The sequence below is a fragment of the Schistocerca gregaria genome, chromosome 2 (assembly GCF_023897955.1).
Source record: "Schistocerca gregaria isolate iqSchGreg1 chromosome 2, iqSchGreg1.2, whole genome shotgun sequence".
NCBI lineage: Eukaryota > Metazoa > Arthropoda > Insecta > Orthoptera > Acrididae > Schistocerca > Schistocerca gregaria.
The window spans coordinates 79,515,455-79,530,465 of record NC_064921.1 but is presented as its reverse complement, the minus strand read 5'-3'; the positions used below and the strand labels follow the sequence as shown (position 1 = coordinate 79,530,465).

General features: G+C 44.7%; 1 protein-coding gene across 1 annotated transcript in view; it reads right to left on the bottom strand.

The window, feature by feature from the left end:
• Window positions 1-203: 203 nt before the first annotated feature.
• LOC126336350 (uncharacterized) overlaps window positions 204-15,011 on the bottom strand; it is a 474,839-nt gene continuing 460,031 nt past the window's right edge. The window contains exon 15 of the mRNA XM_049999936.1: window positions 204-1,770. Within this exon, the coding sequence (XP_049855893.1) occupies window positions 1,595-1,770 (176 nt within the window). The 3' untranslated portion in view covers window positions 204-1,594. The remainder of the gene's footprint in view (window positions 1,771-15,011) is intronic.

The following is a 15,011-nucleotide window of genomic DNA, read 5'->3' as shown; positions in this document are numbered from 1 at the left end:
CAGAAGATAAACACGCCACGATAAGACCACGAGACATATTGCTGACACTCGCCTTCTTCGTTAGAGCGACGAGTCGAATAATCTGATGGTGTGTGTACCAAAGGCCTTACAGTACGCACACCACAGCACCCACATGAATTTTCTGAAAAACGATTGACTGATAGAGAATGCGTGTTCTGAAATAAATGAAAATAAAGGGCAGATATTCTTGACTGACTTTAAACATGTGTTTTTATTGATAATTTTTACATACATCAATACAATATCAGTAATAATATGTTGAAGGCACGCAATTTGTTAAAGCTAAGAGTAAAATGCCTTTGATAATTATTACTTCTTGCAGGAGTTACGAGTTAAACACTTAACCACAGTTTTTGCTGTAATAACGATACGCTTAAGTAGAAATTTTGAGTATGTCGGGAAACTGTACAACGGAGCTGGAACTTGGATAAATAAAATAAGGAGAACACTATGGACATAGAGGGGTAGGGAGGAAGGGAGAGGGTAGAAAGTAGACAGCACTGCACTACTTGTTGGAAGTACTCTTGTATACCAGTATGCTAAACAGAGTCGCTACAAGACTGATCAAGGCTAGCAACGCCGTGTGAAACGACTACAATGTCTTCGAAAAAACTGATAATCTTTGTGTAGTATCAGCATACGTCACTTTATGAAACCAGAACACAAAGTACACTTGAAAATCACTCGTAACTGAATCCAAATCCGATGTATGAGTAAAGGTGGAACATCACTGGAAACAAACATACGATGAATATTTACAGAAAAAATCCATAGCTTCGGGGAATTGCGATAAAACCGTCACATCAAGAACAAGAGAATTTTTTGTATTTCGCGCAGGCTTAAAAAGTAGGTCTCGTTTGATTTTTTTACATGTGTTGCTTCCGTAGGACAGTGTGTAGGGAAGGTCTAAAGCAGACCAGGGCTTCACTCGTGTGGATGTCGTTCTTAGTTTTCAGATATCACTGGTGAGCCGTTCCGGTGCCGTCAGCTAGTCATCAGCCTGGCAAGCTAAACTCGAGAAAATTTTTTGAAGCATTTAGTTCCGTAACAGGGAACAACACAGTATGCAAGTTATGGGTGCTGCATCTGTGGTATAAAGAGATGTACATATATGACCACAGTTGTAGCGATGGCAACATTAGAGAAATGGCAACGGATATAATGTAATAAGTGATTCCTTCTCTTCAGAGATATAAAAACGTTTCTACACGTGTCCCCTGATGACACTGTGCGCAGTTGTCGTACAGTCTGACCACTTCTGGAAACTCTCTCCCACTAGATGCACTGTGGTAAACTGTACCGTGGCAGCTTTCGGTTGCACAAATATCCCAGTAAATTCTGTCCCCAGGAATACGTTCTCAATGGTAAAAAAAAAAAGAAAAGCAATGTAAGACTATGATAAATATGCAGTAGAAAAAACATCCAACACGACCAAATATAAATTAACAAGAGTACGGGTGGAAGCGAATGAGTGATGAGGAACCGCAGATATTCCTGAGAGGTGCGAGGCCGCTGACGCAGAAACCGTGCCTCTTGGACGCCGGCATCGTGTGCTGAACGCTGGCGCTGGGTGTCAGGCGCGGGGACTCCCCGCCGTCAGCAGCAGAGACAGCAGCGCCGCCAGAGCGAGCGTGAGTATCCCAGGAAGCGAGGCGACGGGCGCGACGGACAGTTGCCGATCGCCGGGACACACGAGTCCGCTGTGGCGAACGGTCACGCGGACCTGGTCTGGGAAGCGGCAGTCGTCCTCTGCAACAGACCGCCAAAAAAACACCTGGCTTATCAGTCGAATTTTACGGAAGTGGGTATCATGCTCCGCAGTGACAAGTCATAATCTATTTCCTAACAAATAACTTTTCTGATACCAGTCACGATTTTATTTTACACATATTTTCAAGCCGCGTTTCGGGAAATGATTCCCATTTTTCTCTGTACTATGCCATTTTTATGCCATTTTTTCGAGGTGTGAGGTTTTGCTTCATTGTTATTTTACTGCAATACATAGAAACGCGAAATTTTTAGTTTCTTATCGATTTTTATATGTAGTTAGTGGCGAAATTTGGAAGAACTTGTACTTCCAGTTTTCTTATGGTCCATTTGTGCAGAGTCTCACACATGGATTTGTTAGAACAACTCGAAATGTAGACACGTTACAGAAAATATGAAGACAAAACGCTAAACGAAAAACTTGAAAGTGAAGCGGTGAATTTCTTCAGATATTTCGACAATATAGTCAAATAAAAGTAGTTGTTGTTGTCGTGGTCTTCAGTCCTGAGACTGGTTTGATGCACCTCTCCATGCTACTCTATCCTGTGCCAGGTTCATCATCTCCCAGTACTTACTGCAACCTACAGCCTTCTGAATCTGCTTAGTGTATTCATCTCTTGGTCTCCCTCTACAATTTTTACCCTCCACGCTGCCCTCCGATACTAAATTTGTGATCCCTTGATGCCTCAGAACATGTCCTACCAACCGATCCCTTCTTCTAGTCAAGTTGTGCCACAAACTCTTCTTCTCCCCAATTATACTCAATACCTCCTCATTAGTTACGTGATCTACCCATCTAATGTTCAGAATTCTTCTGTAGCACCACATTTCGAAAGCAAAAAAAAGTAGTAACACATAGAAATAAGCGCTACTGCAAAATACACTGAAGAGCCAAAGAAACAGGTATGCCTGCCTAATATCGTGTAGTGTCTCAGCACGACGTGACGTGGACTCGACTAGTGTCTGAAGTAGTGTTGGAGGGAACTGATACCATGAATTATGCAGCGGTGTCCATCAGTCCCTAAGAGTACGAGGGGGTGGACATCTCTTCTGAACAGCACGTTGCAGGCATCCCAGGTATGTTCAATAATGTTCATGTCTGGGAAGTTTGGTGGCCAGCAGAAGTGTTTAAACTCAGAAGAGTGTTCCTGGAGGCACTCTGTAGCAATTCTGGACATATGGGACGTCGCATTGTCCTGCCAAGTCCGCCGGCCGGAGTGGCCGAGCGTTTCTAGGCGCTCCAGTCTGGAACCGAGCGACCGCTCCGGCCGCAGGTTCGAATCCTGCCTTGGGCATGGATGTGTATGATGTCCTTAGGTTAGTTAGGTTTAAGTAGTTCTAAGTTCTAGGGGACTGATGACCTCGGAAGTTAAGTCGCATAGTGCTCAGAGCCATTAGAACCATTTTTGCTATTTTTAAAAATATATTGGTCATCTGATGTATCTATAAGAAAATCATTCACGGGCCTGTATATATCGACAAAAGTATCGATATAACTAACGGTAATATTTCGACATATTGGGCTATTAAAATATCGGCTGTACATTGAAAATTTACTGACGGTTTTAGAGTTGTATACCTTTTTGTATCGAAGCTAACGGAAGTTAGACAGGCAAAATATGTGGTTGCTCGCCAACTATGAAAATAAAACAATGACGGTTGGTCGTCTGCTCGTGACCACATGGTCAGAATCTGGAGCGGCGCTCGTAGAGCTGCACAGCGCTCGTTAGAGGGCGCTGTCGTCGGTGTGGATCGTCCGCTCTCATAGTGCCAACCTAAGAATTGTACCTGCGCCGTGGCATCTTAGCTATCGATACTACATACCTAAGTACTGACTTATTATTAGATTTCTGTGCATCAACAAGCTAGCAACCTTCTTGCCCGCTTAGAGCAAGAAATGAAAGAAAAACACTTAACTTGAAAATGTGTAAGTTAATAGTAGGACGTTGAAAACCTTGTATGAAAATACTTTTTTGGTCGCTATTGTGTTGTTAGTTAACAACTGTGTACACGGTACAGAGTCACGCAAATTATGTTCTGCTACAATTAAAAAAGAATCATTTCAAATATTTACAGAAAGTGCGAAAAAAATACAATTTAAAATATAGTTATCGGCAATCTACTTTGTCACTATGATATTGACATACCGATATTCCAAGAAAGTCAGTTTGCTGATATATATCGGTATTTCCTTGTGGAAATATCGATACATCGATATTTTATCAATAGTCCTAGCTGAAAGCTGGAAGAGCTGTGAGGGATCTTCACGCCGTCTAGACTATAAGACTGGACAGAAGAACTGAGCGCCGACCTCTTAGCGCTGGTCGTTCACCGTTCCCTTCGGGTCGGTCTCGTCCTCGCCTCAGTTTAGTTCCGTCTTCAATGCTTATGATTCAGTGATCTGTCTTCTAACAAGACGTTGGTCACCATTTGAAGTGAGCTGCATCGAATCCCCCATATAAATCCACATTTATAAAATATTACTTACTTTGTTATTTCATTGGTGGCCTCGTTGTCTTCTGTGGGGCTGTTGCCCCGCCAGTTTGAAGGGAGCCACAGTATGTAATTGATACTGAGAAGTAGCAACTACACCATGAGCCACTTGTGAAATCTCAAAACAGTGATGGAGTAGTCTCATACGGACAATTGGTCACATATCATCCGTTTCACTGCACGCCAAACAATGGAGAGAAAAATCAATGTACATTTTTACAGGGATACCAGCGTAAAATGCGTCGAAAAACTTCAAAGCGTATATCTTTATTTTGTAGGGGAAATATCCATATTTTATCAACAGCCCCATTTCAAGCATTGAAGCACATGCAAAATTTTTGTACACGTAAAATCTGGTCTGAGGTGTAAAATTAGTTGCGTTATTTCAGTTTCACATAGGTGAAAAACCAAAATTTTACTGAAACAGTGAGTGACACGCCCCGCTGTATCAGAGAGAAGACGAGAACCATCGGAAAAATGCTCCTAGCGGAGCGCAAAAAATGCGAATACATATCTGTTTAAAAGACTCTGCCTGGAAAGTGGGGTACCACATTCTACCTTCCTCAGCATCTTTAAAAATTTTCCTAAAAGTTTCGGCATGCGAAGATATTCGCACTTTTTTATGCGAGAGAGATGGAGACAGTGGCAATGTGAAAAAGACTGAAAAGTAATAAATATTGGAAGATAGTAGACAGTGGTTGTGGTATAGAAAGCGCGATGGCGATAATGGCAGATCTAGAGAAAGAGGGGGTTACAGTGATAGTGGGCCATAGCTGACACTGAGAGACCAGTGCGGGAGAGGAATAAAGAGAAGGATAAAGCGGAAGTGGTTGAGAGCCAGTGATAATGAGAGACAGACTATATGACAGTGACAACAAGGCAGAAATGGAAATGAGCGCGTGGCATCGCTGGCCGGGAGGCCCCATCCAGGGAAGTTCGGCCGCTGAGTGCGAGTCTTATTTCAGTCGACGCCGCCGGTGATGAGGATGAAATGATGAGCAGGACGACACAACGCCATTTCAACCCGACCGGGAATCGAACCCGGGTCCGCTTGCATGGGAGTGAGCATGTTACCACCCTGCTAACCTGGCGGACAACAAGGCAGAGAGAGACAGTGAGAAGAGACAGCAGCAGTGAGAGGGAATATGTAAAGAGTATCATTAAGAGAGATCAGGAGGGAGACAGTGACGGAGCAGACTGTGGTATTAGGACAGAATGGGTGAATAGGAGTGGATGGGCATCAGTGACTTACAGCGTTGAGCTGATGGGTGTGAGTGAGTTACAGTTAAGGTAGATTGTGGGAGTGAAAGGTCAGTTGCTTGTTAAAAAGAGGACGAATATGTTTGCATGACAAAATTTTTGGGAAAAGCTGTAAAGGTGACGAGGAAGGTAGAATAAGGTAACTGGTTAGTTAATTTTGGGGAGGTCACCAAACAGCGAGGTGAACTGTGTGTTGAAAATGGCACAAAGAACACATATTGATGACGTTATGAGGGGTAGAATACAAGGGCGACTGGAGGCTGGTCAAGCAGAGCAGGTCGTAGCACGGGCCCTCCGTGTGCCACAAAGTGTGATCTCAAGATTATGGCAACGATTCCAGCAGACAGGAAACGTGTCCAGGCACTACAGTACGGGACGTCCACAGTGTACAACACCACACGAAGACCGATATCTCACGATTAGTGCTCGCAATGGCTGCGGAGTGCTCGGGACTTTACCCCAGTCACTGGTACAGTTGTCTCCAGACACACATGGTTTATTCGCCCGCAGACCTGGTCACAGGAGAGCCCGTAAGACCTGGTGTCAAGAACACAGTACATGGTGATTGTACAGTGGTCCCAGGACGTTCAGGTATAGCCCGAACAGTGATTCTCGCGTTTTCATCTGGCGTGAACCAGGAACCAGATACCAACCCCTTAATGTCCTTGAAAGGGACCTCTGTGGAGGTCGTGTTTGATGGTGTGGGGTGGGATTATGATTGGCGCACGTACACCCCTGCATGTCTCTGACAGAGGATCTGTAACAGGTCAGGTGTATCGTGACGTCATTTTGCACCACCATGTCCGCCTTTTTAAGGGTGCAGTGTGTCCCACCTTGCTCCTAATGGATGATAACGCACGGCCCCACCGAGCTGCCATCGTGGTGGAGTACCTTGAAACAAAAGGTATCAGGCGAATGGAGTGGCCTGCCTGTTCTTCAGATCAAAACCCCATCGAGCACGTCTGGCATTCTGTCCGTTGACGTATCGCTGCAAGTCTTCAAACGTCTAGGACACTTGAGGAGCTCCGACAGGCACTGGTGCAAAAATGGGAGGCTATACTCCAGCAGCTGCTCGACCACCTGATCAAGAGTATGCTAACTCGTTGTGCGGTCTGTGTACGTGTGCATGGTGATCATATCCCATATTGATGTCGGGGTACATGCCCAGAAATCGGTGGCGTTCTGTAGCAGATGTTTTACTGGACGCTTTTCTCAACTTATCACCAATACGGTGGACTTACAGATCTGTGTCGTGTGTGTTCCCTACGTGCCTATGCTATTAGCGCCAGTTTTTTGTAGTGCCATGTTGTGTGGCACCACATTCTGCAGTTATCCTTAATTTATGAGCATGAGTGTATTTAGGGAAATCACACGGAAAATCTACATAAGGATGGCCGGACGGGGGTCTGGACCGTCGTTCTCGCGAATGTGAGTCCGATGTGCTAACCACTGCGACGCTTCGCTTGGTAGCCTGCTTTTCAGCGAATGTCACTTAAACAGGATCATATTCGCCGTTTCCTGTTTGACTGGCTATCTCATGGTGTGTCAAATACACTACTGGCCATTAAAATCTATACACCAAGAAGAAATGCAGATGATAAGCGAGTATTCATTGGACAAATATATTATACTAGAACTGACGTGTGATTACATTTTCACGTAATTTGGTTGCATAGATCCTGAGAAATCAGTACCTAGGACAACCACCTCTGGCCGTAATAACGGCCTTGATACGCCTGGGCATTTAGTCAAACAGAGCTTGAATGGCGTGTACAGGTACAGCTGCCCATGCAGATTCAACACGATACCACAGTTCATCAAGAGTAGTGACTGGCGTATTGTGGCGAGCCAGTTGCTAGGCCACCACTGACAAAACGTTTTCATATAGTGAGAGATCTGCAGAATGTGGTGGCCAGGACAGCAGTCGAACATTTTCCGTATCCAGAAAGATTCGTACAGGACCTGCAGCATGCGGGCGTTCATTATCCTGCTGAAATGTAGGATTTCGCAGGGATCGAATGAAAGGTAGAGGCACTGGTGGTAACACATCTTAAATGTAACGTCGACTGTTCAAAGCACCGTAAATGCGAACAAGAGATGACCGAGACGTGTAACCAGTGGCACCCCATACCACCATGCCGGGTGATACGCCAGTATGGTAAAGACGAATACACGCTTCCAACGTGCGTTTACCGCGATGTCGCCAAACACGGATGCGACCATCATAATGCTGCAAACAGAACCTGGATTCATCCGAAAAATGGCGTTTTGCCACTTGTGCACCTAGGTTCGTCGTTGAGTACACCATCGCAGGCGCTCCTGTCTGTGATGCAGCGTCAAGGGTAACCGCAGCCATGGTCTCCGAACTGATAGTCCATGCTGCTGCAAACGTCTTCGAATTTTTCGTGCAGATTGTTGTCTTGCAAACGTCGCCATCTGTTGACTCAGGGATCGAGACGTGGCTGCACGGTCCGTTACAGCCATACGGATAAGATGCCTGTCATCTCGACTGCTAGTGATACGAGGCCGTTGGGATCCAGCACAGCGTTCCGTATTACCCTCGTCAACCCACCGATTCCATATTCTGCTAACAGTCATTGGATCTCGACCAACGCGAGCAGCAATGTCGCGATACGATAAACCGAAATCGCGATAGGCTACAACCCGGCCTTTATGAAAGTCGGAAACGTGATGGTATGCATTTTCCTCCTTACACGAGGCTTCACAACAACGTTTCACCATGCAACGCCGGTCAACTGCTGTTTCTGTATGAGACATCGGTTGGGAACTTTCCTCATGTCAGCACGTTGTGGGGTTGCCACCGGCACCAGCCTTGTGTGAATACTGTGAAAAGCTAATCTTCTTCCCGTTGGTTGTAAATTCGCATGTGTAGCACGTCATCTTCGTGGTGTAGCAATTTTAATGGTCAGTAGTGTATTTTACGCGCCGGTTTTATTTTGCAAGGATATCGTTGCGAGAAATCTCAAAGTTGGCAATGTGTCGCCCCGTTCGGACACGAAAAGGTCTTGAAGCGAATATAAGTGGGTGGACAGCACGGGGAGAGTAGGTGTGACATACATGTGTGACGACAGTTGCTCAGCGACCAAAGCCCGGCGGACGTAAACGCGTCGTGGAGAAACCCAGGACTGCGGCAGTGACGGTAACGCATGCAGACGGCGCAGCGGAAGCCGTGGGATGCCGATCGAACCAGACAAGCGGCGGCAGGCGCCATACGCCAGCCTGTAGTGTGGGCGGGCTAGCCGTAAGGCTATCAACGCAGCGAGAGACGTGGCGCTGCGTCTCGCAAAGACATGGGCACCGCCTATTTGCCTGCCCTCCGCTGCCTGCGTCACCGTTTTGGAGGCAGCCGTTCACCCATACACACTTCTGCATAAACAGAGCGGCTTAGGGAGATCGATGCTTGCGATAGAGCTCAAGTGTGTCACGTCGCGCATATGACGCAATGTTCGGTCCAGATTGCAGCACGCGAAGTCCTTGGAGGAATCGTCATCTTATAGGCAATCTTACGAAGCTCACTGCCTTCTTTCACATGATGGGAAACTTTACATGGCGAAACACGAGGACAATCAAGAAATATTGACAAACATTAGTTGCTGTTCGCGGTCGAGTGCAGGAGACGGTCTCTTCAGCAAAGGTCTCCGTGTGGCGGCCGTGGAGATGGGACAGGTTAGGGCGACGTTATTGTGACGAAACCAAACGCGTCGCCCAACTACTCACCGTGCTTTTATTCACTGCCAGGTCTCCGTAGACATCCTGCAAGAACCTGGTGAATAATTGTGATTCTCTGGTTTTCGCTAAAAGCAACTCAATGACAGCTGTCTGCTTAGAACGCATCTCCATTCCAGACGCCATTTTGAAGGCTACCTACAGCGCCTCCAGCTATCGGAAAATTTGAGATTTGTGGTACACATGTACATCTACATCTACGTGATTACTCTGCTATTCACAATAAAGTGCCTGGCAGAGGATTCAATGAACCACCTTCAAGCTGTCTCTCTACCGTTCCAACCTCGAACGGCACGCCGGAAAAACGTGCACTTAAATTTTTCTGTGCGAGCCCTGATTTCTCTTATTTCATTGTGATGATCATTTCTCCTTATGGAGGTCGGTGGCAACAGAATGTTTTCGCAGCACGGCGAGAAAACTGGTGATTGAAATTTCATGAGAAGATCCCGTCGCAACGAAAAACGCCTTCGTTCTAATGATTGCCACTCCAATTCACGTATCATGTCTGTGACACTATCGCGATAACACAAAACGAGCTGCCCCTCTTTGTACTTTTTCGATGTCATCCGTCTGTCCCACCTGATGAGGATCCCACACCGCACAACAATACTCCAGAAGAGGGCTGGCAAGCGTAGTGTAAGCAGTCTCTTTGGTAGACCTGTTGCACCTTCTTCCTGCCAATGAATCGCAGTCTTCGGTTTGCTCTACCCACAATATTATCTATGCGATCGTTCCAATTTAGGTTATCTGTAATTGTAACCCCTAAGTATTTAGTTGAATTTACAGCCCTCAGAATTGTGTGATTTACGGCCTGCGGCTCATGAATGGCCCCCTGCAGGAAGACGTGAGATCGGCGCGTTCAAAAATGGTTCAAATGGCTCTGAGCACTACGGGGCTTAACATCTGAGGTCATCTGTCCCCTAGAACTTAGAACTACTTAAACCTAACTAACCTAAGGACATCACACACATCCATGCCCAAGGCAGGATTCCAACCTGCGACCGTAGCGGTCGCGCGGTTCCATACTGTAGCGCCTACAACCGCTCGGCCGCTCTCGCCGGCTTAAAAATATCAACAGCCCTACTTTCAACTGCTAAGCGCTAACGGCTGCAGGCGAAACAGTAGCCTACTACAGAGCTGTGACGACACTAAGGCGTTACCATAGAGACGTTCACAAAATAGCGTTACGTTATTAGTTTACAGGTAGGACCGCGATTCGGCCGCGGTCAGCCACACTGCAACTGATAGGGATCGACTTAACGCCGACTCAACTGCAGCGAACCGGTACTTTGGACCCGTTGTCTAGAGAACGATCCACCTCTGGTGTGCGGAGAGAAATGCAAAGGCACCACAAAGGCTTCTGCAGCAGAAGATATATATCGCACCCGTTGCCTCCCCATGATTCTTTTAGCCACTGACGTCCGAGTGTACCACCCTCGATTAAAAGTTAACGGCGCTTTAAGTCGGCATTTAACCCTGTTCTGCACAATGTTCTGGTCCGCTGACCTCAAAGTTAAACGAGGTAGTTGGCTGTGGTTAAATTTGGCCAAGGCTCACGCTCGATTTTCGCGAGATGACCAGGCTCTTATTAGCGTTCGGTATTAAGATGGCGGCGCGCTTCGATATACTGTGACAGACGCAGGACATCATATACCACACCCTATACGGAAGATGAGCCTAGTAAGTTTATTAATTTTTGAATTAAATTTACCAGTAGCAGAATTAAATTGTGCCTCCACATGTGACCACACTGACTGTTTTTTCCTAACAAGGGGACCACATGACAATAAGATTTCTTACTTTTTATGTTTTCTGTACTTTAAATTCAAAACTCAAATATACCTTTGTCAAAGCAGTTCGATGTAACTCTCAACAATTCTCTGTTGTTGTTGTTGTCTTCAGTCCTGAGACTGGTTTGATGCAGCTCTCCATGCTGCTCTATACTGTGCAAGCTTCCTCATCTCCCCGTACTTACTGCAACCTACATCCTTTTGAATCTGCTTAGTGTATTCATCTCTTGGTCTCCCTCTACGATTTTTACCCTCCACGCTGCCCTCCAATGCTAAATTTGTGATCCCTTGATGCCTCAGAACATGTCCTACCAACCGGTCCCTTCTTCTTGTCAAGTTGTGCCACATACTCCTCTTCCCCCAAATTCTATTCAATACCTCCTAATTAGTTATGCGATCTACCCATCTAATCTTCAGCATTCTTCTGTAGCACCACATTTCGAAAGCTTCTGTTCTCTTCTTGTCCAAACTATTTATCGTCCATGTTTCACTTCCATACATGGCTACACTCCATACAAATACTTTCAGAAACGACTTCCTGACACTTAGATCTATACTCGACGTTAACAAATTTCTCTTCTTCAGAAACGCTTTCCTTGCCATTGCCAGTCTACATTTTGTATTCTCTCTACTTCGACCATCATCAGTTACTTTGCTCCCCAAATAGCAAAACTCATTTACTACTTTAAGTGTCTCATTTCCTAATCTAATACTGTCAGCATCACCCGATTTAATTGGACTACATCCCATTATCCTCGTTTTGCTTTTGTCGATGTTCATCTTATACCCTCCTTTCAAGACACTGTCCATTCCGTTCAGCTGCTCTTCCAGGTCCTTTGCTGTCTCTCACAGAATTACAATGTCATCGGCGAACCTCAAGGTTTTTATTTCTTCTCCGAATTTTTCTTATGTTTCCTTTACTGCTTGCTCAATATACAGATTGAATAACATTGGGGAGAGGCTACAACCCTGTGTCACTCCCTTCCCAACCGCTGCTTCCCTTTCATGCCCCTAGACTCTTATAACTGCCATCTGGTTTCTGTACAAATTGTAAATAGCCTTTCGCTGCCTGTATTTTACCCCTGCCACCTTTAGAATTTGAAAGAATTCCAGTCAACATTGTCAAAAGCATTTTTCTAAGTCTACAAATGCCCTAGAAAATCAAATTGAAAGTTTTCTGACCATCTTTGAGATGCTATAATAAGGTCATTTTTTTTCATCGAGAAGCTGTGTGGCTCTCTAGTAGCGTGCTTCCTCGCTGTTTGGTGGGTATCGGTTCGATTCCAGGATTATTCAAATTTTTAAACAAAATTGCATGTTCTATGAGCAGTTACGTGAAGCGTAATATACAGAACCATAGAAAAAATGTAATTTGTACTTTTTAATTATACAACCTTCATTAACCATCTTTTATAGAAGATCAGTAACACACATTTTTACGTGCCATGAAAACAGGATTTTTGTACGCAGTACATAGTTAGAAATAAGATGTGCATTTTTCATAAAAATGACGTTTAGATGTATTAATCAGCATACATTTAATGACTTTTATACGTAAACATCGTAGGTATTCGAACTGAACGAAAGAAAATAACGGAAAGAAAAGAGACATTGTACATTTCTTCTTTTACCCTGTAGCCGTCAGCTCTTTTATTTCAAGAACTGATGCAATCACACCAACCCATTCCTCTCATATCCCCAAAAAATTGGTGCTCTTATGACAGGTTTCCAATTCATAAAACATAAACGAATGGACTAGGAGCGTGGTATAAACACACTTCTGCTTGTTGACGAAAGTGAGAGCATATCACAATGACGTCATTCACCAGCGATTGTCTAGAAAAAAATGTTCAGGGGCGGCTGCATGAAGATTCGTATCTGTGAACATCTATGCGTTTCCAGGGTGCCTTCCATTGCAGTACACGGCGTTAATCCCAGTCAAATGCACGGTGCGCTGAAGACGATTCACTGACCGGTGATTAACGCTGGTGCACTGTAGAGACATTTTAAACTTATTTTTAACTATGAGCGCAGGACCCCGGTTATCCTGCGTTTTGAACAACGGTGAGGCCTGAGGTACTTGTAACAGTAATCGTTTATAAAAAAAATTCTTAAAAATTACAAAATTGTTGTTTTAATTATTATTATTATTATTATTATTATTATTATTATTGCTGTCATTATTATGACTGTGTCATTGTTTATGGTTATCCAAGTGGCCAGCCAATGACGATTTCCTGTGGCATTCTTGTTGTGATGTTTTCCCTCTCCTTACGTTTTAGTTTCTTATGTAGCATTTTCCATCTTTTCCTGCTTTCTTTGCGTGTGTGCTTCAGTTTTATTAGGTTTGTTCCCATTCGTTCCCTTTAATGTGTGTCAGGGCGCTGATGACCTCGACGTTGAGCACCCATAAGCCCCAACACACACACACACACACACACACACACACACACACACACACACACACACACACACACACGGGTTCCCAGGTTCGATTCCCGGCGGGGTCAGGGATTTTCTCTGCCTGGTGATGACTGGGTGTTGTGTGCTGTCCTTAGGTTAGTTAGGTTTAAGTATTTCTAAGTTCTAGGGGACTGATGACCATACATGTTAAGTCCCATAGTGCTCAGAGCCATTTGAACACACACACACACACACACACACACACACACACACACACACACACACACACCGGTACTGTTATATTTATTGTTAATACTGTCATTGTTAATAATATTATGTTATTTTTTACAATTATCTGTTATTGCGCCTCATCACGCCCTAATTTACACTGAACAGTGCTCTATGCCGTCTATTACAGTACAAGAAACAACCTCGTAGAGATTAGGTCTGCTGAGCGATACCAATTACTCGGAGAATACCAGTTATTCCATCTACATAAATAAGGATGATATTAAAAGTTCCATTACTGATAGTTTGATTTATATTTCAGATCAATTCTGCCATCCTTCTTGTCGAAAACTGTAATCAAAGAGTCGTAGGGTGACATTTGTTGTTTCACGGACTTCAGCAATCGTTTTTGAATGGACAACAATGCAAGGTGAGGTAGTCTGGTTTGCGACTGCTTATCTCGGTGGGCAGGAGGAGGACATTATTGTGTAATATCCCATCGACAACGAGGTTATTAGACACTGAGCACAAGCTCGAGAAAGAAGAAGGATGTCGGCCGTGCCTCTTCGAAGTAACCATCCCGGCGTTTGCCCTAAGCGATTTAGGGAAATCACGGAAATCCTGCCGACATTGTAGCCGAGCGGTTCTAGGCGCTTCAGTGTAGAACCGCGCGACCGCTACGGTTCGAATCCTGCCTCGGGCATGGATGTATGTGATGTCCTTAGGTTACTCAGGTTTAAGTAGTTCTAAGTTCTAGGGTGCAGATGACCTGAGAAGTTAAGTCCCATAGTGCTCAGAACTATTTGAACTTTGAGCTTTTGAACGGAAATCTTAACTCTTCATGGCCGGACGAGGCTTGTCCGTATAAATGTAATATGGTTCTTGGAATTTTCGTGCTGTTTCTTTAAGTGGTTGAAACTGTTCATGTCACTCATACCGTTTTATGTCCACAACACGTCGGAAGAAAACACGCGGCCTACCATTCAATTTTTGTCTCTATGCTGCCACATAACCATTTGTAAGAAGAGTACCGAGTTTCTTGAAAATGTCGGACATAAGTTTTAGTCGTTGTATTCAGAAATGGTAGGTTTAGTGTAGGCCGTACTTGTTTCATCACGTCACTTTTCGTCTCAGAACTAAGTCCTCCAAATGGATGTTTCCGCACACTTCCCACAACACATCTGCAAACTAATAGGTTTGTAACGTTCGAGGAGCCTGCTGCTTTGTCCACATTGCAACCGAACTTCACATTTGCGCAGAAATAAATTTAAAATTATTAAAATATATCTATTCAGTAAAGCT